The 26,095-nt window shown below is 48.3% G+C and overlaps 2 protein-coding genes and 1 long non-coding RNA gene across 23 annotated transcripts in view; 2 read left to right on the top strand and 1 right to left on the bottom strand.

Moving 5' to 3' along the window:
* Positions 1-6,062, top strand: part of TP63 (tumor protein p63) — a 113,049-nt gene extending 106,987 nt beyond the window's left edge. For 12 of the 16 annotated variants that reach the window (XM_085513613.1, XM_085513611.1, XM_085513612.1 and 9 more), the window contains 3 exons: positions 602-746; positions 1,627-1,720; positions 2,970-6,062. In XM_085513613.1, the coding sequence (XP_085369739.1) occupies positions 602-746; positions 1,627-1,720; positions 2,970-3,266 (536 nt within the window). In that variant the 3' untranslated portion in view covers positions 3,267-6,062. Of the gene's footprint in view, positions 1-601; positions 747-1,626; positions 1,721-2,571 lie in introns of all 16 variants that reach the window. The other 4 variants (XM_085513622.1, XM_085513614.1, XM_085513623.1 and 1 more) reach the window with 4 other exon arrangements.
* A 2,122-nt stretch (positions 6,063-8,184) lies between these two features.
* LOC146758859 (uncharacterized) lies at positions 8,185-11,910 on the top strand. The gene is made up of 2 exons (XR_014933577.1): positions 8,185-8,317; positions 9,386-11,910. It is a non-coding gene; the product is annotated as an uncharacterized LOC146758859 (long non-coding RNA).
* P3H2 (prolyl 3-hydroxylase 2) overlaps positions 11,579-26,095 on the bottom strand; it is a 51,490-nt gene continuing 36,973 nt past the window's right edge. For 2 of the 6 annotated variants that reach the window (XR_014933576.1, XR_001557252.3), the window contains exons 2-15: positions 23,936-24,082; positions 23,111-23,300; positions 20,567-20,698; positions 19,891-20,033; positions 18,621-18,710; positions 18,355-18,395; positions 17,861-17,955; positions 15,598-15,725; positions 15,165-15,260; positions 14,936-15,086; positions 14,339-14,456; positions 13,830-13,928; positions 13,539-13,679; positions 11,579-12,868 (exon numbers count right to left, since the gene is read on the bottom strand). Coding sequence is in view for 3 of the 6 variants with exons in the window: in XM_032446574.2 (XP_032302465.1) it covers positions 12,776-12,868; positions 13,539-13,679; positions 13,830-13,905; positions 14,339-14,456; positions 14,936-15,086; positions 15,165-15,260; positions 15,598-15,725; positions 17,861-17,955; positions 18,355-18,395; positions 18,621-18,710; positions 19,891-20,033; positions 20,567-20,698; positions 23,111-23,300; positions 23,936-24,082 (1,641 nt within the window). In the remaining 3 variants the exon portion in view is untranslated. The other 4 variants (XM_032446574.2, XM_015871909.3, XR_014933575.1 and 1 more) reach the window with 3 other exon arrangements.

Below are 26,095 nucleotides of genomic sequence, written 5' to 3'. Positions count from 1 at the left end.
GAGTTGGAAATGTTGGCCAACTTTTTTTCCCTCACTTCAGTTAAGGCACTTCTTAGTTTCAGAGGAAATACCTGCAGCTTGCAGCTCTGTAACCTGCTTCTTTTTGGCTGCTGAAGGGCTCTCAGCAGGCCTGTAAATCCAGGATGACAGACATGGTTCTGGGGTCTAAGAGATGCTTCTTTTTTTTCGTATTTCGAAAGCGCTGGGCTCTCGCCCACACCTGTTGCTGATCCCCTTTGGGTGCTCAGTGTCTCTGGAAACAAAGCTGTTTGGCTTCTGTATTGGGTTACTTCGCTGGCTCAGTTCCGCTCCTTTCCTGCAGCAGAGTAAGATGAGATGCCCACAGCTCACTGAGGTTTGTTACTGAGCCTGTTTGCAAGGGAAGGTGATGCAGAAGCAATGCTGTCAGCAGTAGGTTCAGTAAGGGGAGAGCAGCAGAAGAACTGTATGTCATCTGGTCTTTGTGCCATCATTGAGGCCTTAAATTTCTCAGGAGCATGCTCTGCAAGGGTTCAAGACTTGGGCTGTGATTGTGCTGGAAGTGAAGCAGGGTGTGCAGGGATGTTTCAATAACAATGTGCTTCCTCCTTCTCTCCTCTAGTTCCCATGATGGGCACCCATATGTCCATGACTGGCGACATGAATGGCCTCAGCCCCACGCAGGCGCTGCCTCCTCCCCTCTCCATGCCTTCGACGTCCCACTGCACTCCCCCTCCTCCATACCCCACAGACTGCAGCATTGTCAGGTGAGCAGAAGCAGGCTGCACATTTCCTACCTTTGGGGAGCAGAGGCCTCATGCTGGGAACCTGAAGGACCCTGCTGGGTTCCTCACCCCATTCTCCTGGAGCACTGGATCTGGTGGGTTTGGCAGTCCTGAGGCTGGCACTGTCTGGGCACCCAAGCCTCAAACCCTCGCTTCTGAGCAACTGAGAGAAACAGGGACAGAAGGACTGCATGAAAGCCAAGGGATGCAGCATCTGCTGGACTGGTGGAGCTGAGGGCATCCTGCACTAAAACAGGGGATCTTGCAGATGTTTTTATTGACATTAGTATTTTTTTTCTCCTGTGTACTTGCAGTAAGCTCTGACTGGGGTCGGAAATACATCCAACCTCTCTATTGATGTGGCCCCTTTGCCCTCCCTTAAGCTGAACAGGTTGAAAGGTGCTCCCCATGGTCCTTTCTGCTCAGAGAGAAATATGCTGATGTGAATTACTTTGGATGTGTGATGTGTCTGAGTGCCAAAACAACTGCTTTGGTGACAACCTCTATCTATGTGATGTGCTGCCATGGGCTCAGCCACCTTCTGGGTGAAGTGAGCTGGCAGAAAGGATCTTACAAGCCTTCCTGCCCCAAGATCTGGGTTGCCGCATTAGCTTTTGACTACTGCGAGGTGCTGTCACGAGGGTTGTCTGCTAGGCAGCAAGCTTAGAGGACTCCCTCATTCATTTGATATGGCAGTGATGTGGCTTGCTGGCCTGGAATGTCTTGGAGAAGGTCAAGAAAGGGTAAAAGCTTCATCTCCTGTTGCTGCAGGTTGGCTGTGTGTTTGGTTTTTCTGTGGTTTGGGCTGTTGCAGCCAGGGTGATCCTTTTTTCTCTCTCCTTCCTTCCTTCCTCCTCTGCAGCTTCTTAGCGAGGTTGGGCTGCTCATCCTGTGTGGATTATTTCACGACCCAAGGGCTGACCACCATCTATCAGATTGAGCATTACTCCATGGATGTAAGTAACTCCTCACCATTTCCTTTGTTTGCACTCTTGGCCCTGATGTAAGAACAAGTCAGAAATCCAGACTTAGTATTTTATTTTTGGTGATTTGTTGGATTTAAGGCTGTTGCACACCAGGGAGGACTTACTGGCAGGTAAAAAGAGGCTGGACACAATGCCAGCACTAGTGCTGTAACTGCCTTGCCTAGCACAAAGAGAATACATCTTCCTCCCCACTGCTGTCCTTTTTAGCCCTCAGAGCGGCCCCAGCCCACACGCCTGTTAATTCTGCAAGGCTTGGTTTCAGTTTACACCACCATGAAACACCTCACTCGCCTGCAGACAAGTAGGCTGTCCAAAAGTGGTCTGTTCTCTTCCCTGCTCCTGTTCTCTGGCCTTGCCTTAACAATCTTCCCTTCCTGCTGGCATCTCAGCCCAGCTCTCCTTTCTCTTGCATGGCTCTTGCTGCGGGTTTGCTTCCTCCTCTCCTGCGCCACAGCTCTCTGGAGAGCTGGCCTTCCCATTTCTGCCCCAAGACTTTGCAAGGCTATGATGCTTCCTAGACTGGGCTGCCTGCCTTCTGCTGGTGCACTAATTAGAAAAGCTGACCCAAATTAACCAAAGCTGGTTGCTAATTATTTTTTTTTTTCAAAAGCCAATATCCTATTTCCTGGAATTAGGTAATGCTGCCCTCAGGTAATGTACCCAATAGAGAATACAAGGCCTCAGAGTCCAAATATCTCTTCAAGTTTAGGCTTCTGTCTTAAATTTTGGGTTTGTTCAAGTAATGAAGGCAGTTTCGATAGAGTCAGACCCAGAGCTTTGAATACCGGAGCCCAAACTTTAATTGTAAAATCCTTTTGCAGGCTTTGAAATAAACACTGAAGTTTTCAAAGCTGTTGAACTTCTGCAGTCCAGCATCCCCCCACCACAGACAACCAGCAGAACTCTCCACAGTGTTTTGGAGGCCTACAGTCCAGTTAAACTTGTAGCTTTAGGTCATCATACCTTGTGCGTGAATGTGTCACTTCAGAATGGACCTTGGGTCATCAGTCCTTGCTGCCTCTCAGCTCCATGTGCTTGTTCAGAAGTGGTGAGCCAGCAAACAACCACCTTCAGGATTAGTGGCTTCTGTAGTGCATCACAGCTACCACGGGTTAACCATAAGCATTTTCAGAGTGGCCCAGAGGCTGCTTCTACCGGAGTCCAGACCCTCCGGATTGCCCAGGGACTGCCCCGTTAAGCCCTGCTCCTTGCCTTGCAGGATCTGGTGAGCCTCAAGATCCCGGAGCAGTTCCGCCATGCCATCTGGAAGGGCATCCTGGACCACCGGCAGCTTCATGACTTCTCCTCTCCTCCCCACCTCCTGCGTACCCCCAGCGGGGCCTCCACTGTCAGCGTGGGCTCCAGTGAGACCCGTGGGGAGCGAGTCATCGATGCGGTCCGCTTCACTCTCCGCCAGACCATTTCCTTCCCACCCCGCGATGAGTGGAATGACTTCAACTTCGACATGGATGCCCGGCGCAACAAACAGCAACGCATCAAGGAGGAAGGGGAGTGAGCCCCACCATCACCACTCCACCCCGCCTCGGACACGAACTGCTCAGCCCTTCATTTGTCTTACTTCTGCTACTGCGTCCCTAGATGGAGGGCGGCGGGAGCCTCCTTGCTTGCTCACGCTACTTATGCCCTTGATGCTGTCTAGGTCATGTTCCTGGACCGCGACCTTCACCCCAGCTCTCTTGCAACAGAAGGAGCTGAGCGAAGGGGGACGGCGGGTGGTGTTTCCTCCAAAGATGTCGGCCTTTGTAAGAAGGTGTCGTTCTTGTTTCATGGTTTCCTTTTTTTGGGGGGGAAGAGGGCTTCTTTCCTTGAATTTTTTTTCCAACCCTCGTACACCTTGTGAGTGTCCTGACCTGCAAGCTGTCTCTCTCATCCAGCAATCCCATTTTGAAAAGCAGGATGGTTAGAATAAGATTTAAAAAGCCCCACCAAAAAAAAAAAAACAAACCAAAATACCCAAAAGTTCAAGAAAGAAAAGACCAAAGTTGCTAAACCCCAAACTGACAGTTCATCCCAAAAATCAAATGGGAATTGGTCTGCTGAACATTGCACTTAAACAGCCTCTTCCCACAGAGCTCAGTGCTCTGTTTATGTGTAATATTCTCCAGCGGAGACAGCACGTGCACTTTGCTGGACAGGCCAGCGCTTACGACCACCTGCAACCCACTTTTTCCCATTGCTTTGTGTTCTACAGGTTAAAAAAAAAAACAACCTGCTGTCTTCTCATCTTGAATGTAGACTTCCTTGCATTTCCTGGTTTGCTTATTTCAGGTTATAAATACAAATGCAGCCATCGGCAATTCAGCCATGTCCCCCACCCAGTGTTCACCATTCTGTACTACTACTGACATTTAAGCTAGAGAATTAGGCTTTGCAATATACGCTGCCTGGTTAGTTTAGCAGGATGGTTAGTTTAGCAGAAGGATTTGCCTGCCTGTCCTCCAGTTGAACAGAGGACAAAACAGGAGCTACATGCTGATCGCAGGGCTTTGGCTGCTTTAAACCCAGGCAGTCCTTTATGTAGACCACATGAGGTTGATTTCCTGCCAGTTAAAGGCAGAGCTGTCCTTAGCAATGCCTGCAATAGACTGGAGTCTGTTCTGTTGCTGGTGACTACATGATCAGCAAGTGGAAGTGGAGAATAAATAAATATTTGTATCTTTTCCAACAGCCTTGGAACAAGCACCAGTTCTTTGGTACCGCTACTGCAAAAAGTCCTGTTTACATGAACTGAAATGATTTTTTCTGTTTTTCTTCATTGGTTAAACAGCAGCTGTGCTCTGAGGCATTTCCTCTATGACTGCCAGTGATACTGTGGACAAGCAACTGAACAGAGTTACGTATTTTCACATTTATATTGGCTAAGGTAGAGAGGCTGACGTATGGAAACAAATCTAAAGAGGCTCAGTTAAGCACGGCTGCTTTCAAGTTGGCTTTTACTGCTAACAGTAAGTCTGGCAGTTGTTTGTTGTTTGGTTCTTTACAGGAGAAAGAGATAGAATAAGCAGCTTTTAAATAACTTGTCCTCTTACCTTGTTACAACCAACCAATCTGGTTGCAGTGCAGTGGCTTTTTCCTGGGCCCTGCTGTGTGCTTCTATGTGGATGTAGCATGGTTAGCATCCTCCCCCATCTCTCCCTTGTGCCAAGTTGCATTCAAAGACTGCCTTTTGTTAACTGTGCAAGCCTATTTTTGGATAGCTCTGAACGGTAATGCAAGATGGTTACCCTGTAAAGTGTGTACATAGATATTTTTTTGTACGTGTAATTTGTTTCCTACAGCATAACATGCCTTTTTTTTATTATTATTATTTCTTCTTGGGCTACCGGGTGTGACAGAACCACAATAAAACGTGTTTTTTTGTTTGTTTGGTTTTTTTTTTTGTTCTGTTTTTAATTATTATTTTGATGCCGGAATGCTTACAGTACGCCTTGTAACAAATGACTTGTCCCTGGACAAATATATTTGTATTTTTTCATACTGAGATTCCTGTGTTACTTCGCAGTTGAGGGGAAGGGGCAGGTACTGAGAGCCTGTTTTATCACTTTGTTTTGTAACACTTCAAAGAGCAGCGTCCTAGATTTCAAAGTATTTCACGTGCTCAGTGTGAAAACTTCTTACTATGTCTCTTTTTCTTCTAGTATGCTACAAAAGTGAGTCAGCCTCCTCCTGACTCCAGGCAAGAATTAATTCAGCGGGGCAGTGTTAGGCAGGGCAGTGTTAGTGCGGGTACTTTGCAAGTTCTAGAGGAGGGGGAGAACCAGGTTTTTGTGCCCTCTGTGGTTTTGCATCTCTGTTGGTGTAATCCTTCTGAGCTGCTTCAGTATTGTAAAATATTGATGCAAAAAACACCTTCGTTCTAGGAACAAGCTTCTGACTACTATAAAGGTTAATGCTTTGCCCAAAGTCTGGGCACAAAATTGTCACTATCTGCTTTTCAGTTCAGTGGTGAGATGGAGCTTTGCAGCTGCATCGCTAGAGATTAAAATATATGCTGTGAAAACCTTTCTTTGTACCACTATGGAGCGCACTTCTGTGTAACTGGAATCTTCAAGCGAGTCTGAACAGCTGCAGCTTTTACCCTCCCCTGTAGAGCTGTGATTGTTGTTGTTGTTGGTTGTTCTTTTGTTGTTGTTGTTATTGTTGTTTTGATACATCAAAGCCTATGGGTTAATTGAGCTGAGAATCTACTGATGCTTCTAGTAATGACAGTGTTTCCTCTATCAGGTCTTGTGTCTGTTTTGGAACGCCTTGTTGTTGAAGTCAATGAAAATAAAAGCCAAACTGAAAATGACACCCCATTCCCAAGCAGCTTCTTTTCTTGCCTGTGCGCCTCCTTGGAAATGAGCAGGAGCCTTTGCTGCTTATCCAGATGGGCAGCTGGGACTGTGACAGTGTCACCTCTGTGTGCGTACCCTTTAATCCCCATAGGCACTTATTGGTGGCTGCTTCTGCAGTCTTCACTTGGCCCAGTGCAGGGGCTGAGGAAGTGGTTTGGTGCTCTCTCCTATTACGCTCATTAAGTTGCACCAGGAAGGCATCTGCCTCCCTGCAGAGACTCCAGAGAGGGAAAATTCCCTCTGTGCCTACTTCCCTTGAGCTGACTTCCCCTTTTCCAGTGTAAGTGGGTATGTCTGTATGTCTGAATTTAGTGCTTCAGCTTGCAAGTTTTGGAGTCTTGAGTCAGATGGAGCTTCACAATAACAGCCTGGCTCCATCCAGTGGCTTCTGCATAGAGCACCATATCTGCCTCCCTCAGCTTTCCTGAGGTTGTGAAAGGGCTCAGGGGGGCAACAAAAGGTCCATTTAAAAACAGAACACAACCATCCCCTATAAAGATCTCTCAGGAGGAAAACTCCATTCCCCTCCCTATGGGAGTTATTCCACATTAACCATTTGGCAGCGACCACCTCTCTGATTTCCTTCATTTCTGGTCGCTGCTGCTCTTTCTTTTGATCAAAGGGTCAGAGAAGCTCCTGCCTTTGGGTATTGCAGCCTGGAAGCATCGTTCCACTCTGGGTTCTGCTCTGACGGCCAGGGGATGCATTAATGTGGCATAAAAGCTCATAAGCTTCCCACAAGGAGAGAGGTGCTGCTGGGAGGTGCAGGAACTTGCTGTTTCAGCTCCATGGCTCCAGATGAGCTACCTGAATCGGGTAAAAGAGGATTTTTGTGAATCAGGTAAGCTTGAAATGTGTTTGCTATTGATTGCAGTAGCTGTCTGCTGTGAACCATTGCTGGATTAATAACTTTTTCTTATGTTAGGGCAAGGGTTTATGTTTATCATTGCTGCTTTTCACCATCCATATGGACCTGCTGGATTCTTGCCTTTGGTTAATAAGATAATTCCTTCACAGGTATGAAGTTTTGTTGTCTTTTTTTCCTTTACTACCATAACCTCTGCAGCCCGTGGCTCTTTAGGCTGTGCCACATCCCCCATCACTAGGGCTGAATGCTCTGGCACCAGGTGGGTGCCTCCTGGCGTGCTTAGCACTTATTACAGGCACCTGGGCTGCTACCAACTATGACAGCATGAGGGAGATGCTTACATTGTCTCTTCCAACAGCCTGCAGCTGGAGATGAGGGGCTTCCATTCAGGCCTTTTTTTCCTTCCTTTTTTTTTTCTCCTTCTTCTTCTTCTTTTCTTTGAGTTAAAAAGAAATAAATAGGTTCTGCCCTGTCCCGGTTGTGCTTGCACCGTTCCTTTGCACGGGTTCGGTGCTGCTGCGGTTGGGGCACCACTGCCCTCTGCCGGGGCAGCGCTTGGGGCTCCCGGGGCCGTTCCTCCCGTAGTAGCCGGGGACGCCCCCACCCTGAATGCTACAGCCCTACACGGTTCCCCCATGTAGCATCACCCCGCAGCAGCCGGGCTGAAATCCGCTCTACCTTCCCGGCCAGGAACTCCCACAGCAGCACTTGGCTGCAGCTCAATGTGGGGCTCCCACGGCAGCACCCAGCTGAGCCAGTCTGGGTGGGGGAGCCAGGCACCCTGCCAGGGCCCACCCGCCTGCAGCTCTGTATTGTGCACCTGCAGGGTGCTGCCACCCCGGGGCTCCCTGCCAGCTGTGTGCTTTCAGAGCTCAGCATGGCTGTAGTGTGGTTTTGGGGTGGGATAGGAGCAAAGGGGAGAGATGCCCCTAGCAGTGGACAGGTGCCCACTGTAGTGCAGGAATGGAGATGTTTTACAAGGAGGAGAGATGGGGATAGGATGAGGATGGCACACACTGTGCTGGGAGGTGGGTAATGCTGGCAGTATAAGTGCTGGTCTCTGTTTTCTTCCAGTTTTTTCCTAAATGGCACCTTTAGGGATTTTGCTGCTTTCTTCCTGTTTTCCTCCTGAAGTTGCCTGTGTTTGTTGGCAGGGCTGTTGGGTTTTGTTTATGGTTGTTTTGTGTTGGTTGGGTGTTTTTGTTTCCCCCCAATCCCTCAGCAAAGCGTCTGATTAATTCGGCTTCTGATTCCTTGGAAATCGCCTCTGGAACCGGTGCTGAAGATTTCTACACATGCGATCCAACTTCTGAGCTGCATAGCCCTCGGCATTGGAATTGGGTAAGAAATGTTACAACAGATCCCAGCACTCTGCAGTTAGGAAACAAAATATTGCACAGAAATCTGATTAATTAAAAGGTGTGGGTGGGTGCACAATTGCATCTAATTACCCATGCGTCATGGCGAAATGCGAGATAAACGCATGGATATGGTGTGCCAAAGAGGCAGCCAAGTGCCACTGGTGTTGGTATGGGGGTGATGAGAGCTTGAGGGTCACATCCAGCATGGGATTAAGTGCTAAAAGATGGGAAGGAGGGCAGTGTTTGGGAACTTCCAGCTGCTGTGCTGTGCATGGACGGCTGAGGGCTTATGGTAAAAGCGCAGTGCCCAAACCACATGCGTGCATTGGATTTGCTCAACTGTAACAGTGGTGACTCAGTTAGAGGGGTGGCTGGATGTGCCCCACCTGCCCTCACTGCCCCCAGGGGAAGGGGAAGCTGTCAGCAGGCAACTGTTGAGGCAGGAACTGCGTGGTCTGGCCCCAGGCAGTGGCTGTCTGGGATTGTTAAAGAGGCACCTGGGGGAGAAGCGGGGGGGAGGGGGGGGGGGGAACTGTCTGTGTCCGAGATCCCTGATGGGGACATGAGCAGGAAATCAAGGAGGATTGGTGGGTATGTTGTGTCCTGTGTAAGCTGTGTCCTCCTGCTGTACAGGGAGCACCCATCTGTGCCGCTCTGGAAGGGTGTGAGCATCCCTGTTGCATTTGAAGAAGAGTAGTGCTGACTGGAAAGCCAGGTGGGGCTGGGAAAAGGGCTGGGCAGCTTTGTAGGTAGTGGTGGAGGGCCCTACATCCACCCACAATGGCCTCTTGCTCCCAAGAGAGTGGTCAGGTGCTGGAACAGCCTCCCTAGGATGGTGGTCATGGCACTGAGGACACAAGGTTTGGGTTTTGAGTGGTCTTGTATGGAGCCAAGGGTTGGACTCAATGATCCTTATGGGTCTTTTACAACTCAGGATGTTCTATGACTCTAAGCTAGTTCATTGTGCTGTGTCCCAGCAGCATAGTGACTGGTGAATGGCTGCCTAGAGGACAAAGCAAGGAGCCCTGATGGATTTTTTTTTTCCCAGAACAGGAAGTATTTGATAAGAAAGCAGCAGTGCTGGCAGGGATCTGCATGTCAAAGTTGAAGGCAGCAAGGAGAGCCCAAGGCAGAAAGCACCAATGCTGAATGAAGACGGGTGAGTGTAAAGCACTTCTGCTCAAGCAAAGGGCCCAAGCTGGGGTTTATGGCCAGCAGACCTCAGCCTGCCCCATCCCATGAGGAAAGGCTTCCTGTCATTTCACACATTTGGAATGACAACCTTTCTCAGAGGAGCTGTAGGCAGGTAACTGTCACCAGGTGACAGACGTGAAAACACGCAGCTCCTGCTACCTCACCCAGAGCCAGAAGGGATTTCTGAAAACAAAAATAAAGGAGAAATTCAGTCTCCACCCATCCACCCCAGTTGGCTGGCAGTTCACATGCAGCAATCTCAGTGCTGGCAGCACTGCTACAGCACATGGCCAGCTCTGAGGTGTCGAAACGAAAGAGCTGAACAAACAGCCCCAGGTGCCTGCAAGGTGCTGGTGGGTTTTGTGCTTTCCCCTGTTGTGGCCTCCCCAGGAGCAGGCAGCTGTCCCTGTGTACCAGCCTTGGGCTCCAGGACACTGGGGTTATGCAGAAATGATGATGGGCATTAACTCCCACCAGGGTTCAACTGTGATGGAGTGGATCTGTGTGGGCCATACCCACAGTGCAGCACTTTCAAGTAGGTGGTGAGGTGTGGGCTTCCAGTTGTGGAAACTAAAGTTAGGTGTTCTTCTTTCCCTATTTACTAATAAGTTCTTCTGCAAAGCAGGATGAGTCCATTTTCATCTCCCTGCCAGTGTTAGCAGAGCCAGCTGTTTTGTTTTGCTTTCTTTTCCTCCAGGTTGGACAAAGGTGTGCGTAGGTGGCAACAGCCTTTTATTTTTCTCTTAATGATGGTTTTTCATAGGAAGAGGTGGGGCTGTTGAGTGCTAGGGCTGGCTCTGCCCAGGTGCAACCAGTATGGATGGACAGCACTCATTCCAGCTCCTCCACATCTCCTGGCCAAAGCTCAGCCCTGAATCTCCAGGAGCCAGTGAAGCTGCTGCTCTCCTTTGGCTCCTGGGAAATAAAGGGGACATGCAAAAGGTCTAACTACATCCTGCTTTATAACTTATCATGCCCTAGGTTACCAGACAGCCCTCAGTGCTTTATCTTCATCTGTCAATTGGAGAATTGGTCAGCACTTGGAGGCATCCATTCCGCCTTCTGCTGCCACAGCCCTTGCTGTGGGGTGACTGCTCAGACTTGGGCAAGTAGATGCTAAAACCAACCCCAAAGTGAGTCTGCAATGAGCAGCACCTTACAGAGCAACAGCCGCCCACACGCAGAACCACTTGTTTTCAAAAATACTTTTAAATTCTCTTATGTTATTTAATTCCTTTATTAATTTTAATTTTTCCTTTCTCAGCTGTCACTCATCAGCCCTGCTCATCCAGCCTGCACTGATGATTAAGGCCAGGAGGGGCACACCTCTATTAAAGAGGAGCAGTGCTGTGGGCAATGGAGCTGAGGTTGCAGCTTCAGGGGTGCAGCCAGGGCTGGAGGAACTAAAAGCTCTCAAGTGCACATCAGCCCCATTTGCAGGGCCCTGGTGGGGAGCTGCTTATTGTAGGGGCTTTGGGAAGCAGCTGGTAGCAGCCTGCCAGGGGAATGAGCACCTCAAGGAGTAATATATGCATATTCTGGGTTTTTCTGCTATCTATCTTGCATTTTCCACATATGTGGCAGCCCTTGGAGCCTCCAGGTCTCTCCCTCCACTCTGGGAGTTAAAAACCTCTCAGGTGCCAGATTGCATTGTTGCAAAAGAGACCCAAAAGCCTACACACTCTATTTTGGTGCATGTGTTAGCCTTGCTGCTGCCTTGTGCTAACAAGCCTGGTCTCCACCTCTGCTATTGCTGCAGAAGTAAAAGTTCTCCAAGAGAGACTTCGCTGGAAGAGAGTGCTGGAAAAATGCCTCTGATTCACAAGTGCCTGGCAGGCTGTTCTAGCAGCACAGAGCAGAGTGAGGGCTGCCCCAAGTCTTGCTACAGGGCTGAGGAATCCTGTGTTTGCAGCCACTTATGCTTCTCCAGCAGCACCCTGAGTGTCCAGGGCAGGAACCCCAAAGGAAGCAGGCCCAGGAGCAGCCACCCCCAGCAGACCCCACTCTCCCCTTCGCATACTTGAATAAAGATAGTCAAGCCCAAATGTGGTGTCTCATTTGTTTTATTTCCCCTGGATTTAAACACAGCTCCAGTTATCTCCACAGCAGCAAACAAGCCCCTGGGAGCAGCACAGACCAGGGCCAAGGGTGCAGCACAAGAGCCAAGGCATATAGGGGATAACAGACCCCCTAGTTCTGTTCTCCAGCTGCCAACCACTTCTCCCCAGCTTCTCCTGGGGCTGCGTTCAACAGAGGGTGGGTAAGCAATTAGCAGGAGTCTTTTCTTGGGAAGCCAACCTGTTAAAGCGCTTCAAAAACCTATTAAGGAGGGGAGGTGACGCCCAGGACCAAGAGCACACCAGTGGCTTGGGGGCACTCACAGTGTTCTCTCCCACAGGTGCAGCAGTTGAAGAGATGGAACAAATCAACCTTCCACCATCTTCCATGCAGTAATGGTGTCTCCTCAGGATAAACAGTTGCCTCGGCTGTGAAGGGCACAACAGGGGGTTGGAGCATGATGATCTTCAGGGTCCCTTCCAACCTAAGCCATTCACTGATGCTAAGTCCTTGGTTCCCCTTCTCTTGCTTCTGAGGTTTCTCCATAAGACCAGCCTTGCCCATGGCCTTGTAGGCACTGAGAAGAGGGGACAAGGCTGCACCTGGGGCTGAAGGGTTTGGGTAGACACAAACTGTGAGAAAAGCAAAGCCAAATCCCCACCGCCGGTTTTAATCCCTAAAAATAGCAGTGCTGGCTGAGGGTAGCAGAAAGGCACTGAGAAAGCCCTGAGACAAAGCAGAAGTGAGCAAAACTCCAACCAAGACCCTAGCAGTGCTTTCCAGGGCAGCACTGCTAAGGTCTCCAGCCACAGATTGGCAGGGAAAGGGTGAGATCCATCAGCCCACCTGAGACATTTCTCTAGCAGAGGCTAAAGAGAAGCAGCTACTTCTGGCTGAGGAAGATAAAAGGGGGTCCTCCAAGGAGGTACAGCAGGGCTGAGTGGGTCCTGAGCAACGCTCAGGAAGGACAGGGAACCCCAGCAGCAAAGAGTTTGAGCAGAAGATGCTGGCACAGGGATGAGGGGTCCCAGCGAGAGCTGTGCTAAATACAGAAGAGGCACTCCTGAAAACTCCACAATCATATTAACCTGTTAATTTATACAGCATCTCTGTACAAAAATAGAAAGGTTCTAATAAGATTAACAATATTAAATAAATATTTAATAGAAAAAGTCTTTGGCCTAGTTCATAGCTCATCCTTTGGGTTGATGTTCATTTCACTGGGTCCTAAGTGCTCCTGGTCCAACATGGCGATCACTTCATCTGCCTGGATTCGCTCCTGCAAGAAGGGAAGGGGAGAAAACACAAAGCAGAGCTTCAGCGCTCACCCAGCACAGCACACGTCTCCTGAGGACCTGCAGTGTGCAAGGAAGGCAGCTTGGACACGTGCTGAGGATTTGCTGGACAGAATGAAACCAAGTCCCTGTTCACCTCAGTACCTAATCTGCTCCTCCCTCCTGGTGCTGTTGTGGATGGGGCAGAGCTGACATACTGCAGGTCCCTTATCACCATCCATCTTGGTCAAAAATTTCCACCTAACATCGAATCTAGCTCTCCCCTCTTTTAGTTTAAAGTGCTTCCCCCTTGTCTTATCAGTAGCTACCCATGTAAAAAGTTGTCTTCCCTCCTGCTTATAAGCTCCCTCTATCACCCACGCTGCTCCCGTTCATCAGGCTATTGGCCACTAGGTGTCAGGAACGGACAGCCCCAGCCTTGCACACAACCCTCCTGCACGCAGCATCCCATGCAACATCCCAGCCCAGCATGGACAGTACCCATCAGAGAAAACTGCTTTGGTGGTCTCCTAAGAGCCCCCCATCTTTTTGTCCTCATGTCCTTGGTGGGAGTGGAAACAGACACAGTGGGACTGGAGACTAAGGATGCTCTGGATCCCTGCAGAATGCTGGCTGCCTGCTATCTCCTCCTCACACTGTGATGGAGAGACTCACCAGTTCCCTGTAAAGCGGGTCCAAGGTAAACCACAGAGCCACAGCGCACCGCTGGCCTTTGGTAACTGCCTTCACTCCATGTGGGTTCTCACCACCCGATGAGAAGCTGACCATTCGTCCACACTTGGGCTTGATAGATGCCTGCAGGAAAACAGGCAATGAGGGTGGCACACACTGGCCATGTCTGGGATCCCTGTGTCCCAGGGTCCTGCTGGGTGTCTGGCTCCAGGACCACATAGGGCTCCTGCACGGTGCAGTCTCTGAGCTGACCAGGAAAGGGCACTGACTCACCGTCACTGTTTTGGCATCCATCTCAGTGAAAATGAATTCGCCGCCTTCAAAATCTGCATTCATATAGAGGAGGGCACTGGGGGAAGAAGCAGGAGAGCCCTGTGGAGATGACCGCTCTGGGTCTATCATCCTGATAGCAGGAGACAGCCATCCCTGCTTCCTCTCACATCAGCCAGAGCAATCTTGCCCAAATACTGCAGGTTTGGAGCCACAGCTGAGAACCAGCAGGTCACTCCTTGACCAGGGGACAATTCTAAGAATGTCCCAAGTCACACCAGCTTCCACCCTTCATTTGTGCACCAAAAAAACCTTAAAGACATACAGCCCTGAGGGCCTCATCCTAAAATACTGCAGAGCTATTAACTCCAGCTTGCAGCTTAGCCATGATGCTTCCTGCTGTTGGCTGTCACTTCTGCCAGCACCAGAACACACCAGCTTTAGGGTTTAAAGACTTGCAGCAGCATGCTCAGACACGGGGAGAAACCTGGGGGCAGCCCTGTCCTTCCTACCTGTAATCCCGAAAGGTGTAGGCAGGAGGCTCCTTCCAGCACTCGTTGGCCTCAGGGTCCAGGAGGCAGTTGTCAGCATGGATGGGGTGGCTCAGGTCATTCCTCCTCTCCTGCTGGCCTAGGCAGGGCCATGGGGAAGGGGGAAGAAGGGGCGGATAAAGTGGAAATGCCACGTTCTGTGGTGTCTATCATGGGGGCAGCCTGCCCTGGCTCCACTCCAGGTGGTGTTGACAAGCAAGAGGAACAAAGAAAATGTAGGGGAGAAAAGGCAAACTTGAGTAGTCAGGTTTGCACAGCTTTGCTTGTTATTGATGGGAAGAGAGATGGAGAGCTGGGAGGAAAGAAAGGAAAAGGGACAGCGAGACAGGAAAGAGAAGGAAGAGGAAAAGGTTGGAGACACAAAGAGCAAGAGAAACCCCAAAAATGAGCTTTGAGCTGTAGTGCCCACATTACAGATGAGTGACTTTGCCCAGCTCTTGGCCATCCCTTCAAGCACCAGACAAAAGAGAGAGACTCCCAGACTCATGTCCCCACTTGCCATGCTGTCACTCCCCATGGGGGACTCAACACCAGCCCAATGCCACCCCCAGGGCTCACCAGAGAGAGCAGTGCGACACACCAGGTGCGTGTAGGAGAAGTAGAGTGTGGAGTTGAGCATGAAGTAGGACTCGACGATCCTGCGGGCCTTCTCACTGATGTCGTAGAAGAGCCGGGCGCTCTTCAGTGGGACACGACCCTCATAGCCATACTGGGGGTAGGGACAAAGGGTGAGGAGTTAATGCCATGCCAGGCAAAGGGACAAGAAGGGGAGAAATGGGAACTCTACCTTTAGGGCTTTGAGGACAGTGGCTCCTTCAAATCTCTCATTTGGAGTATGGGGAGAGGTTTTGCCCCGATAGCCGTCTCCAGCCAACATGATCCCCTGCCAGGACAGACACAAACATGGGTGATTGTGAAGTAGTTCCTCAGGAGAGGTGAGGGAGAAATCTGCAATGCAATCAACTGGCTCCCTTTTCCCTAAGCCTCCAGGATCAGCCCAAGGAGGACCAGCACCTTCTGTGCTAGAGCTAAGGGTATATTATTGGGATAAGCATCTAACTGCTCTCTCCATCAGCATCACACCATTTGCAGTGCTCAGGATCAAGCCCTGAACCTACCTGTAGGCAGACAGAACTCAGTTCTGATAAGTCAAACATTTGGGAGAGCATCAGATATTAAACACACAAGGCAGCCACATCCCCCAAAGACAATCCACTCACACTGGCCACCCTGTGAAGCTCCCGGCACTGCTCCTCCGAGATGACATTGTCCAGTAGCACTCGTTGGGTGCCATTCAACTGCTGTGAGTTGTAGACAAACTTCACATCGCTGTAGAGAAGCGGACCCCCTGATGGAAAGAGAGACACAAAACAACCCTGCTGAACATGACCTGGCCTTGCTGACATCTTGTACCGTGGCTGAGGGCCAGCTGAAGTCACCCGGGTGTGCTTCCAGGGAAGCAGCTTTACAGCAGAGAGCAGAGCTTGGCCTCACATCAACAAGAAAAGAAACAGAAGCAATAGAAACACCCAGAGGTGAAATCAATTTGCTGCAAGAGCATCAGAACCTTGCAAATGCATCCTGAAAATGCCAGAACCCAGCAGGACACAATGAGAGACATTGGCTAAGCTAGCTCTCCTGTCCAGCCATTGCATTTCCTTGTGTGACTCCTGCTGGCTTGGCACTCAAAGCCACTCTCTGCCCTCATCCTCAGTGGGTATTTTTGCCTTTTATCCATGTAGAAAACCCAATTCATGGGTGGTTTGCAGCCAACATCTCTTGTGCTTGTTCCCACTGGGGAATGTAACAGCCAGGGGACCCTTAGGACAATCATTATCCCCTGTAGTGGCCACAGAACTGCCACAGTCACCCCTTTGCTGCAACAATCCCTCACTCTTGTCTGGATCATGGGATCATTAAGGTTGGAAAAAACCACTAAGATCATCTTGTCCAACATGTAGCATCATTCCTCTTACTCAATTGCTCTCCAAATAAAGCCTTGGAAATGGGATCCAGGTGTTCTGGCTTTTATATAGATATCTCTTCCCCATACTATAGTGAAATTGTATTGTTCAGTGTCATGTCACTTAACCCTTGAGTTTTAAAAACAACATAACCATAACATTTCATGATAACATTTCATGATAACATTTCCTAACCTTGACTGCCCTGAACCAAACAAGCCACAGGCCCAACACCAGAGCTCCTTTACCCTCCTGCAGTCACATTCCATTCTGGTCTGCCTTGGTTCAGAGCACACAACACATTAACCCATGGATCAGCCCTTGGCAACCACGTTCTCACTGTTCATTTAAAACGGGAGAAATGGATGGGGATTATTTAAACCCTGGGCTGCTCTTCAAGAAGCCAGAGCACACTCCAGGATCTGTAGTGCATCATGAGCTGGTGGGCTCTTACATTTCCTAAAGATAAAATTGCAATGGGGTGAGTTTATTTTGGAAGAGAGCCACAGATCCAGGGCTGAGATCAAAGGATCCGCATGTATGCTCTGTGAAAAGAAACAACCCAAAGATACTGAGGAATTCTTTGGGCTTTTGCAAGTGAAGGAACAGACAGAAAAGGGGAAGAAGTGAAAAAGTTCTATATAGAAGTGGAGCACAACATTAAAGCAAACCTTTCCTTTTCTCTTCTGACCTTTTCTCTTTCCAAGAGAAAAGAAAGGGAAACATAAAGCAGCAGGGTGGACAAAAATCCTTTCCTTTCTTTGAAACATTTCAGTTTTCTTTGTAATCTAAACCAGAAAGAATAAAAGCACAGCACAGAGAAAGACACAGTGAAATTATTTGGTTGCAAAGGCAAACAAACTAACAACTATAAATCAGCAAGCTCTTGGCTTAAGCAGCTCTTCAACATCCTCCTACTTTACGTGCATGGCTAAAGAAGGGAAAGCAACTCTGAACAAGATACCGAGCAGCAAGAGGCAACTTGGGCTGCAAAAAGCTGTGAATTTCCTCCATCCATTGGATTACAGAGAGGCTGAACTGCCAGCTGCTGTGGAGCTGGCCCACAAAACACCTCCTGGACTGAGATCGTGTTGTTTTGCAGTGAGGAGCACGCATTGGTATTTGGCCGCAACCTAGTTTTCCTAAATTGTTACGAGGGAAACCTCATCTGTTAGTAGAAGACATTATGGTATTTTCTGTGGCAGCTGAGAATGTGCTGAAATCAGTTGAAATCCCTGCCGATGGGCTTTAAAACAAAGTCATTTGAGGGAAGCCAAAGTATGATGTAACAAGCCAGTCTGCAAACATAAATGGTTGTTAATGTGGTGTGATCCAGATCATTTAGCCAAGCCAGTGTTCCCCAGACCTGAGGCTTACAGCATCCTCCTGCAGCCCAGACAATAGGGAACATCCTTGGAAAGCACCTGAAGGTTACTGCTCAAGTAGGATTGAGCACCATTGCTCAGCTGCCATAGAAAAAACATTCTGTTTTTTACTGACAAATTTTCATTGGACTTACCCTCCTTCAGCTCTCGATCTGGTTTTGGTGTGGGTTTCTTTGTTAGCGACAGCCGGGGCCCATCCTCTGGCTCACTGCTGATACTTGATGGGACACTGAAAAGCAAGAGAGAAGAGGAACATTGTGACTTCGGTCACAGGTCTCCATGTCTGGGAGTTATGTCGCTTTGCATATATTGCAAGCCAATATGTTTTAAAAAAAAAATATGAGCAAATTAATATTTCATACAGATTTCACAAGGAGAAACCCAATGGAAAACTGAAGGGTTTTGTCAGTAACAGGAGTAACAGTTTCCACCAGCAAAGCAGGGCACACAACAAACCCTTCAGAGCAGCCCGGCTTCATCCACCAACTTCCCTCTGCTCCACTATTTGTTTTGGAGGCACTCAGCTATGGGAATACCTGTCATGGCCACAGCAGCGTGCTGTGGTGGCTGTGGATGGGTATCCCTGCCACAGCCATGTCACAGGGGCCTGAATGAGGTGCTGACTCACCTGTGCTCATCTTGACGGGCACCGTACCTCTTCCAGTAGTTCTGAGGGAAGAAAGAAGGTCAGTTTCAACTTGATATCCCCACACAGCGTCCACTCCTGGCTGTCTCCCATCTCTGCCGGCACCATTTCCCAGTAACAGACATGCCAGCCCAAGACTCAGGTCCTGAGTCATCCACATGGGACTCGCTTTACAATAAGAAAAGATGTAAAGCAGTCCTATGGCTGTGAACCTCTGAACACCCCACAAAAGGAAACCCAGGTCTTACCGGCTCTGTATAGGTGAACCCCAGGCCAATTGAAGCCACCCGCAGGAGATGAGACTCCAGCTTGTGCCGACGCAGTAATGCTTTTGCTTCCTGAAAGGAACAAGAGAAGAGAGGATATGAGAGATATTCTTTGATTCTAAACTCGGGGATGCTTCAGTCATGCTTTAGAGCAACCTCAGGAAGCCTGAAGTCCCCACATTCACATGAGTAGCATCATGGAAAGCCTCTGAATAGCTGGGTAAGATGGTGACCCAGAGCAGGAGGCAGGCCTGGGATGCTGGAGCAAGGGCCTTGGCTGGGCTGTGCTTCAGTTTCCCCATCCTTTTCCCATGGGCAGCAGCATTGCAGCCTGGGATACTGAATGGGCATCATAAAGGTAGAAATCATCCATCTAAGGGTTTCTTTTTTAATAAAATATATATTAAAAAAATACCGGGCTTCGCAAAGTAAAAAAAATAAAATAAAATACAGTTGTTTTGTCACAGAAAACTTCAAACCAAAGGATAACATTGAAATGCTTTTCTCAGCATCTGTTATTTTTTCCTGGATCCACTTTCTCAGGAGAGAGAATCATTATTTTTGTTTCCTTCTTTAGCTTTTCTCTTTTCAAGCACATCACCAATTTCCCTAAGGAATGGAATACCCAATTCCTGCCCACCTCTCCAATGGGAATGAGCCTCTGCAGGGTTGTGATGGGAGGAACTGCTCTTCTGCAGTGTGAGAACAGCAGCCCTAAGCCTGAGAATGAGAATGCCCTGAAGCCCATCCCTCTGGATGACTGAACAAACACTGCCTGCTTGCCTGACCCAGCCTCACCCTGCTCCCCACAGGACAGGCTGAGCACTCAACTCCAGGGCACTGACTCGAGTATTAACACTGACATCCCAAATTTCCCTTGGGAAAATATTTTCCATCCCTCTCTTAACAGAGGTTGCCCTCTGCTCAGGGTCTCGTTGCATTCCTCCTCCACATCTCCTCCAGAGCACAGAGGGAAGGGAGGGCTCCTGCTTGAGGCACGTGGACATTGCCCTCACCACCCTTCCTCAGGCCTTATTAAGCTGAAGGCTCCATTTACAGAAGATTTTGATCTCCAGCTTCTCCCCCCGTGTTCTCAATTTGCACCATTACAATCAGCATATCTGGCCCAGCAGCTCCACATTTGCTTTCAAAGCAATGCCTGTGTGGGAAAGCTGCCAAGCTGCTCCAATTCTGAGCCAGATGCTTCTGTTAAAACCTACACCAAGGGCTTGTATGGGATGTACAATCTCACCTTTCTGGGCTTGATAGTGGCTAGATCCAGGGTACCTTTCAAGAGGTCCTCATAATAAGCCGCATTCTCCAAGACATCTTCATCATCTGGGTGGAAGAGGAGGTAGGTCCTGGCACACTCCAGGGCTTTCACGTAGTCACCAACTGGGAGGTAACACAGCAGGTATTAGGGGCACAGCCTCTTCCATGCACAGTTGCTCTCTGGGTGTTCTCCACCAACACATTAAACCTCTCATTTTAGAGAATAAAGCTTTTTAAAAGGACCGCACACTATGTATGAAACACTGCTGACTCCTCCAGCTCTCTTCCCACTGCACTGATGAATGAAGAAGCATCTGATTTGAACATAAATGTTGGCCCTCACTCATTCTGCCCTTTTCAGGAGGGCATCTACTACTTGAGATAATCAGAATTCTGCCTAGGTATTCTTTTTTAGAACAGAATGTAACAAAATACCATACAGGACCACAAAACTGATGAAAAGCCACAGCTAATGGAGTTGACTGTGTTGAATAGTGGGGTTTCACAGCTGGGAATCTGCTCTATCAAATAGCATTTACTGTGCTCTTTGTAGTAGTTTTGGGGAAGCATCCTGATGTCCCATGAAACAAATCATACCTGAACAAAGCCCAGCAACACACAGCAGGAGCTGTAAGGAGCAGGAAGATGGGCCTTACCTCTGTAATAGGCAAACTGCAGGTAATCGTAGTGGAGGGGAAGGAAGTTTTCAATGGGTGAGATGCGGCCCGAGCGTGTGGCAAGCTCTCGAATACAGTCGTGTTTGCAGGCCAGGACTTGCATGTAGTGATCTGATAGGAGAAGAGGGAAATGATGATACTGACACCAAGACAGACAGCAATCATGCTTTCCCAACTGGAGGATGTGCAGCTCCCAGCCCAGCAGTGACTAAACACCTAGAGGAACAAGCTCAGCCTCCTTTCCAAAGCCGATGGAGGTCCACAGTCATGTTTTGCCCATCCCAGAGAAGTGCTGTTCTTCTGCCAACTGTAGAGGGAGCCTGAGCATCTCTTTTGCTCCCCAGGAGATGCCAACACTGCCCAGGAAAGTGCAGGGTTGGTGACAGGTAGGGGCTCAACCCCAAGAGCCAACCTCAAAGACAACCACAAAGCCAGAGAGGTGTGAGGACACTGCAGCCACTTTCATAGCACCAATCAGCTCATGTTGGCAGCAAAATCCCTGCAATCATTGTTTCTCAGTGATATCTCCTGGGGTAATGAAAGCATGCAGTAAACATCTGCCATCAGCACGTTTTCTGATCAGTAGGAGTACACAATTCAGGCATTGTATCAGCTGGATGATGCCGAAGCCAAAGCTGACATCTGATTCCCGTTTGGAGTCTTTGCTGCAGTGTAAGTACAAATCTACTTTGCTTGCTCTGTTTCTGTACACCATTAAAAACTTTCAGAAACAAACACAGGCTTGAGAAAAAACATGTGCTCAGCTACCAAAGCACTTGTTGGAGCTGCCAAGAAAACAGCCGGAGGAATTTGTGCTGAAATTAACTGGAAACACAAAACAGCCCCCATTTTCTCCAAGCAGGTAGCCTGAGCAGCTGTCTGATTTACAACATACATCCAGGGTACTGTATTAAGGAGAGCAAGAAGAGAAAGGACATAAATAATTTTGTTGTCATTTAGACCTCTTTAAACATCCCAGACTTGGAAAAAATCCATCAATGACATGAACTGCTTTCAGTCAGTTGTCAGGGTACCCAGGAAACAGGCTGTATATACTGGACTCAGCGCACTGAAATGCAACTGTCCCTGGGTGAAGAGGTGTGAATGCTTCTACCCCTTGCAATGGCACAGCAAATTAGCTTGGAACTGAAAAAAGAATGGGGCTTTGGAGAAACATAAATACTCATCCTGTACTAGAGCAATAATATATAGATTTAGGTTGAAAGGGACCTTCTAAAGGACCATCTGGTCCAACTAAGTCTTTCTCCCAATATATCAGGCTGCCCAAAGCCCCATACTACCTGTCCTGAACACAAGGAGGGGGCACATTCATATGTTAGTGGTTTCTCATCTTGGTAGGTTTCGTTAAACTTCTTGTTGCTAGGCAAGCAGAACTATGCAAAACCAAAAACAATCTGCATCTGAGTGAAATACTTCCCATGAAAGAAGCTAAACTCTACTGTATGATGCAACTCCAAGACCAAGAGCAGATAAATGAGTTCTGCTAGCGAACAATTCTTAATTTATTACTCTTTTACCCCTTACAATAAATTATATGTAATCTTATTCCCAGTGAGAATAAACAGTTTTAATGCCCTCTGGCTCACTCACATGCAAATCCAAAAATTGCATAGCCACATTCAGTTCTGTCCAGAGGCTTTAGACAAGACCATACTTAGGTGGGCCTTCACTAATGACAAATCCATCCCTTTGGATGGGAAGGAAACCTACATCCTCAGCCTTTTTGGCAACTTTCCTGTCCATCTGGAGCAGGGCCAAGCCAACTCAGCTGTTCTCTTCATGTGCACTGAAAAAATCAGAGAAAATATAACCAGTAAAGTCTACTTATTAATTCCTGTGAGATTGCTGGGAGAAACCAAGGCAGTTCATGCTAAAGTGCCTTTAATCCAGCTCTAACTGAATGCTGCTGATGTCCCATACATCTGGGAGTGTAATTCTTCCAGTTCAGTTCCTTCTACTCAGGACCAGAATGAGATGCCCTGGTTCCATGTCCGCTGTATTTGCTCTTGCTGGTCTTAATCCTGCAGCATTACTCACTAACAGCACTGAGGGGAGAAAAGACATTTCACTAAGCTCAGCCAACAACACGCAATGCTGTAATGTAAAAATGTGATAGAAAGTACAGCAATAATAGTGAGACATCAAAGTTCTAGGCTGCAGTGAATAGGAACAAGCCCAGATACAGCAGCCATGTATGCAAAAACAAAGGAAGAAAATTTGCTTACCTTTAGAAGACCTCAAGTAGGCAGATATCACCACAGAGATACCCTCACCACCACTGCCAACCCTTAAGTGAGGTCTGGGAAGGGGTGGATCCTTGCTCCACACCCTCAGTCAATTGCATGCATCTGAGCTCCCCTGGGTTGGTCCTGCCTTCCCACCAGGTGCTCAATTAACAGTTCAAGCCATGAGTCAATGTTTCTGCTACACAGCCCAAACTCAACAGTTAAAAACATTGACAGTCCATTGGATGAGAACCAGTAAGATGCAAAAAGATCTCACCTGCAATAGCTTCGTAGAGGCCAGCTTTATATTCCAGGTATTCATGTTCCTCAAACCTCTGTGGTCCCTCGCACATGATCTGGCAATCCTCATCCTCAGCGTAGTACCCTTCCAGTGCACGCTCCAAGAAGGTGATGGCCAACCTGTACTCCTCTTTGTCATAGTGCCTGACACCAGCACTGTAATCCTCCTGAGAAGCCAGCAGGAGACAGTAAGCAGGTACAGACCTCTGTACCATGGGTGCTTTTTGGAAGAAATACAAGTGGGCAAGGACAGAACAGTCTCCCTACTCATATACCAGGTGTAAGCACTTGCACCAAACCACACTTAAGCTGTCAGTGGATCTTGTGAAATCAGAATGTGGGGATGGCTCTGGCATTCATGTCAGCCTTTCACCTTAGAGAAATGTAAAAAGCTGTCCCTTGACTGCCACTACACACTGTCACCAACACAGCTGTCCCCTGCCCAAGTGGGAGAACCCAGTCTGTCTGAAACAAATACAAGCCAGGATCTGCCCATTAGTGCAAAGGTGGGTAACCATCAGAGCATCTGGTATGTAATTGACACAAATGACCTAGGAGCTCCCTGAAGGGAGGGACTGAGATGGGGACACAGCCATCACAAAAACAGTAAGCAGTGCTGTGAAAACAGGAGCTGACTTGGCTTAAAGGAGAGCTCTGAAAGGGAAAGTTTGTTTTGCTGTATTATAACATGGACTTTGGCAAGAACCTTTCCATTCATAGATGATGCTCTCTTGGCCTCCCAAATCTCTTTAGTCCAGACTGTCTGACACTTAACCCAAGCATCTCTTCAGCTCAGACTCACCATGTGTGGCTTGGCCTCCAGGTCGATCAAGCTGACTTTCCCTGCTGTGGTTTTGTAGTTCTCAATGTCCTGCTGTATCTCCATGTGCTCAGGGTTTGCCATGAAGAAGGTGTGAGCTGCATTTGCTGCCTCCTCCAGCTTGTTCAGCTGTAACAAGGTAAGAAAGACCATCCAAGTTGGTGACGTACAGCTGTTTATGAGAGTTGGAACTAGATGACCTTTGAGGTCCCTCCCAACCCAAGCCATTTTTGGAATCTATGATTCTATCTGCTGAGAGATGTAGCTGGACACCTTTTAGACACCACTGGGCTGGGCAGTGACAGGACAAGCAAGGTAAACCTGAATGCAGAGTGTACAGAAAATGGCTGGGGACTTTTGACCATTTATTTTGCTCAGATGTGCACTGTTGCAAAAGACTGGACTCTGCTGATAATGACAGAGAGATAAGGAGTTTACCTTAAAGTGTCAAATTATTTTGGGTTTTTAAGTTCATGACTGAGACCAGACACTAGTGTCAATCCAGAGAAAGCCTCCTAAACAAACACAGACAGAATGCTCCACACATCCACAGCTGCAGGATGCAGGGAGCAGGCCAGATGTTCAGGTGAACATCTGCATGACCCATAATGACAGATGCCCCCTGCACAGCTGAGACACTTTCTCCTGAAGGAAAGCAATGCCTCTGCCCAACAACAAGGTGCAGAGACAGCACCAGGGAACATTTACATGATGAGCAGGCTCTCCCAAGCCTATCCTGCTTGAGGCATGCAGATGTCCAACCAAATGCAGAAAATTTCCCCTGTGCAAACTTTAGAAGATTTCCAGGATTAGCTCCGCGCTGACAGCGGGTACAGAGAAGCTTTAACTGCCAGGAAAGGATCTGTAACAGTTTATCCCTTGGCGTTTCCCACTGGCAATTCTGTTTCTTCTGTCTCACAGATACCTTAAGTGATTTCCCCAATGTCAAAGCAGAAATTGGAGCAACGATGAGAACCAAATTCTGAGACTCAGCTCCAAATTTCTCTCAAGCTCTTGATTCTCTGACTTCCCAATGCTAAGAAACTCCTTTCAATGCAGATTCTGACTTTGGGGTTTCTTCTAATTGCAGACTGCAAAACACCTGCATTTAGTTCCAGATCTGATTTTGCCTAAGAAAGTTCTGCCAGGATCCCACTCTGCAGAATAAGCCCTTGGTTTGCCAGCAGGTGAGCAAGATCACTGCAGAGACAGCACAAAAAAAACCCCAACACTTTCCATGTAGAAATAAAAAAATATATTAAAAAAGGAGGGAGAGAAATTCTTATTCAGAAATGCATATCCCATCCTCTAAAAACTCATTTCAACATAATCCCATCCTGGAAAAAGCACATCTCAGCTGGACAGTGTCTGGTACATACAAAGCACTGATCAGAGCATCTCACAGTGGGAATTTTCAGGTCACACTGAGTGTATGCAGGAGCGCTGCTGCAGCCTGCAATCAGAGAGGCTGTAACGGGGCAAGAGGATTGTTGGACAGACCTTTTTGACCTGATCCAGAGGTTACTATTATTTGAGCCTCTATTTGAGCTGCTCAGAGAAATTACATCCTTTCACACCACAGATGTCTCTTATTTTCTGGCAGCATCCTGCAAACACAGACTTAAGAAAGCAGACGCATCTCAGCAAGGGGGGGCTCCCATGAGAGGCAAGCTGTGTCAGCTGGTCATGGGATAGACTGTCCTATCCAGAAAGCTGCTGCAAATTGTCCCAAATCATAGGACAGGCTTAGCCTTTCCTGGATAAAACTCACTCCCACGATATAGTCGAAGTCTGATTTCTAGACACAGCTGAACTCCCTTTCCCTCAAAACAAGGCTCACCCCATGCTTTGTCCTGCTGACTCCTCACAGCAGAGATGACCTTTTGATTTTGCTAAGTGGACTCAAAGCAGAGCATTCCAACTCAACACTTTGCAATTTATCATGGCCCACACTTGCCTTAGAAAGACTCGAGTAACACAAAGAAGCCAACAGCTGCTAAGTTTGGGGGAGTTACTAAGTGGATGTCTGTATATAAAAGCAAATTCCTAACTAGTAAGTAAGACACGTTCAGAGAGTTGCACTGACATTAATTATGAAACACTTCAAGGAAACCTTTGCCAAATTCACTAGGCACTGAAGGA

This window comes from Coturnix japonica, chromosome 12 (assembly GCF_054131305.1).
Source record: "Coturnix japonica strain WE chromosome 12, WE-NBRP24, whole genome shotgun sequence".
Taxonomy (NCBI): Eukaryota; Metazoa; Chordata; class Aves; order Galliformes; family Phasianidae; genus Coturnix; species Coturnix japonica.
This window is presented reverse-complemented; position numbering and strand designations above follow the sequence as displayed.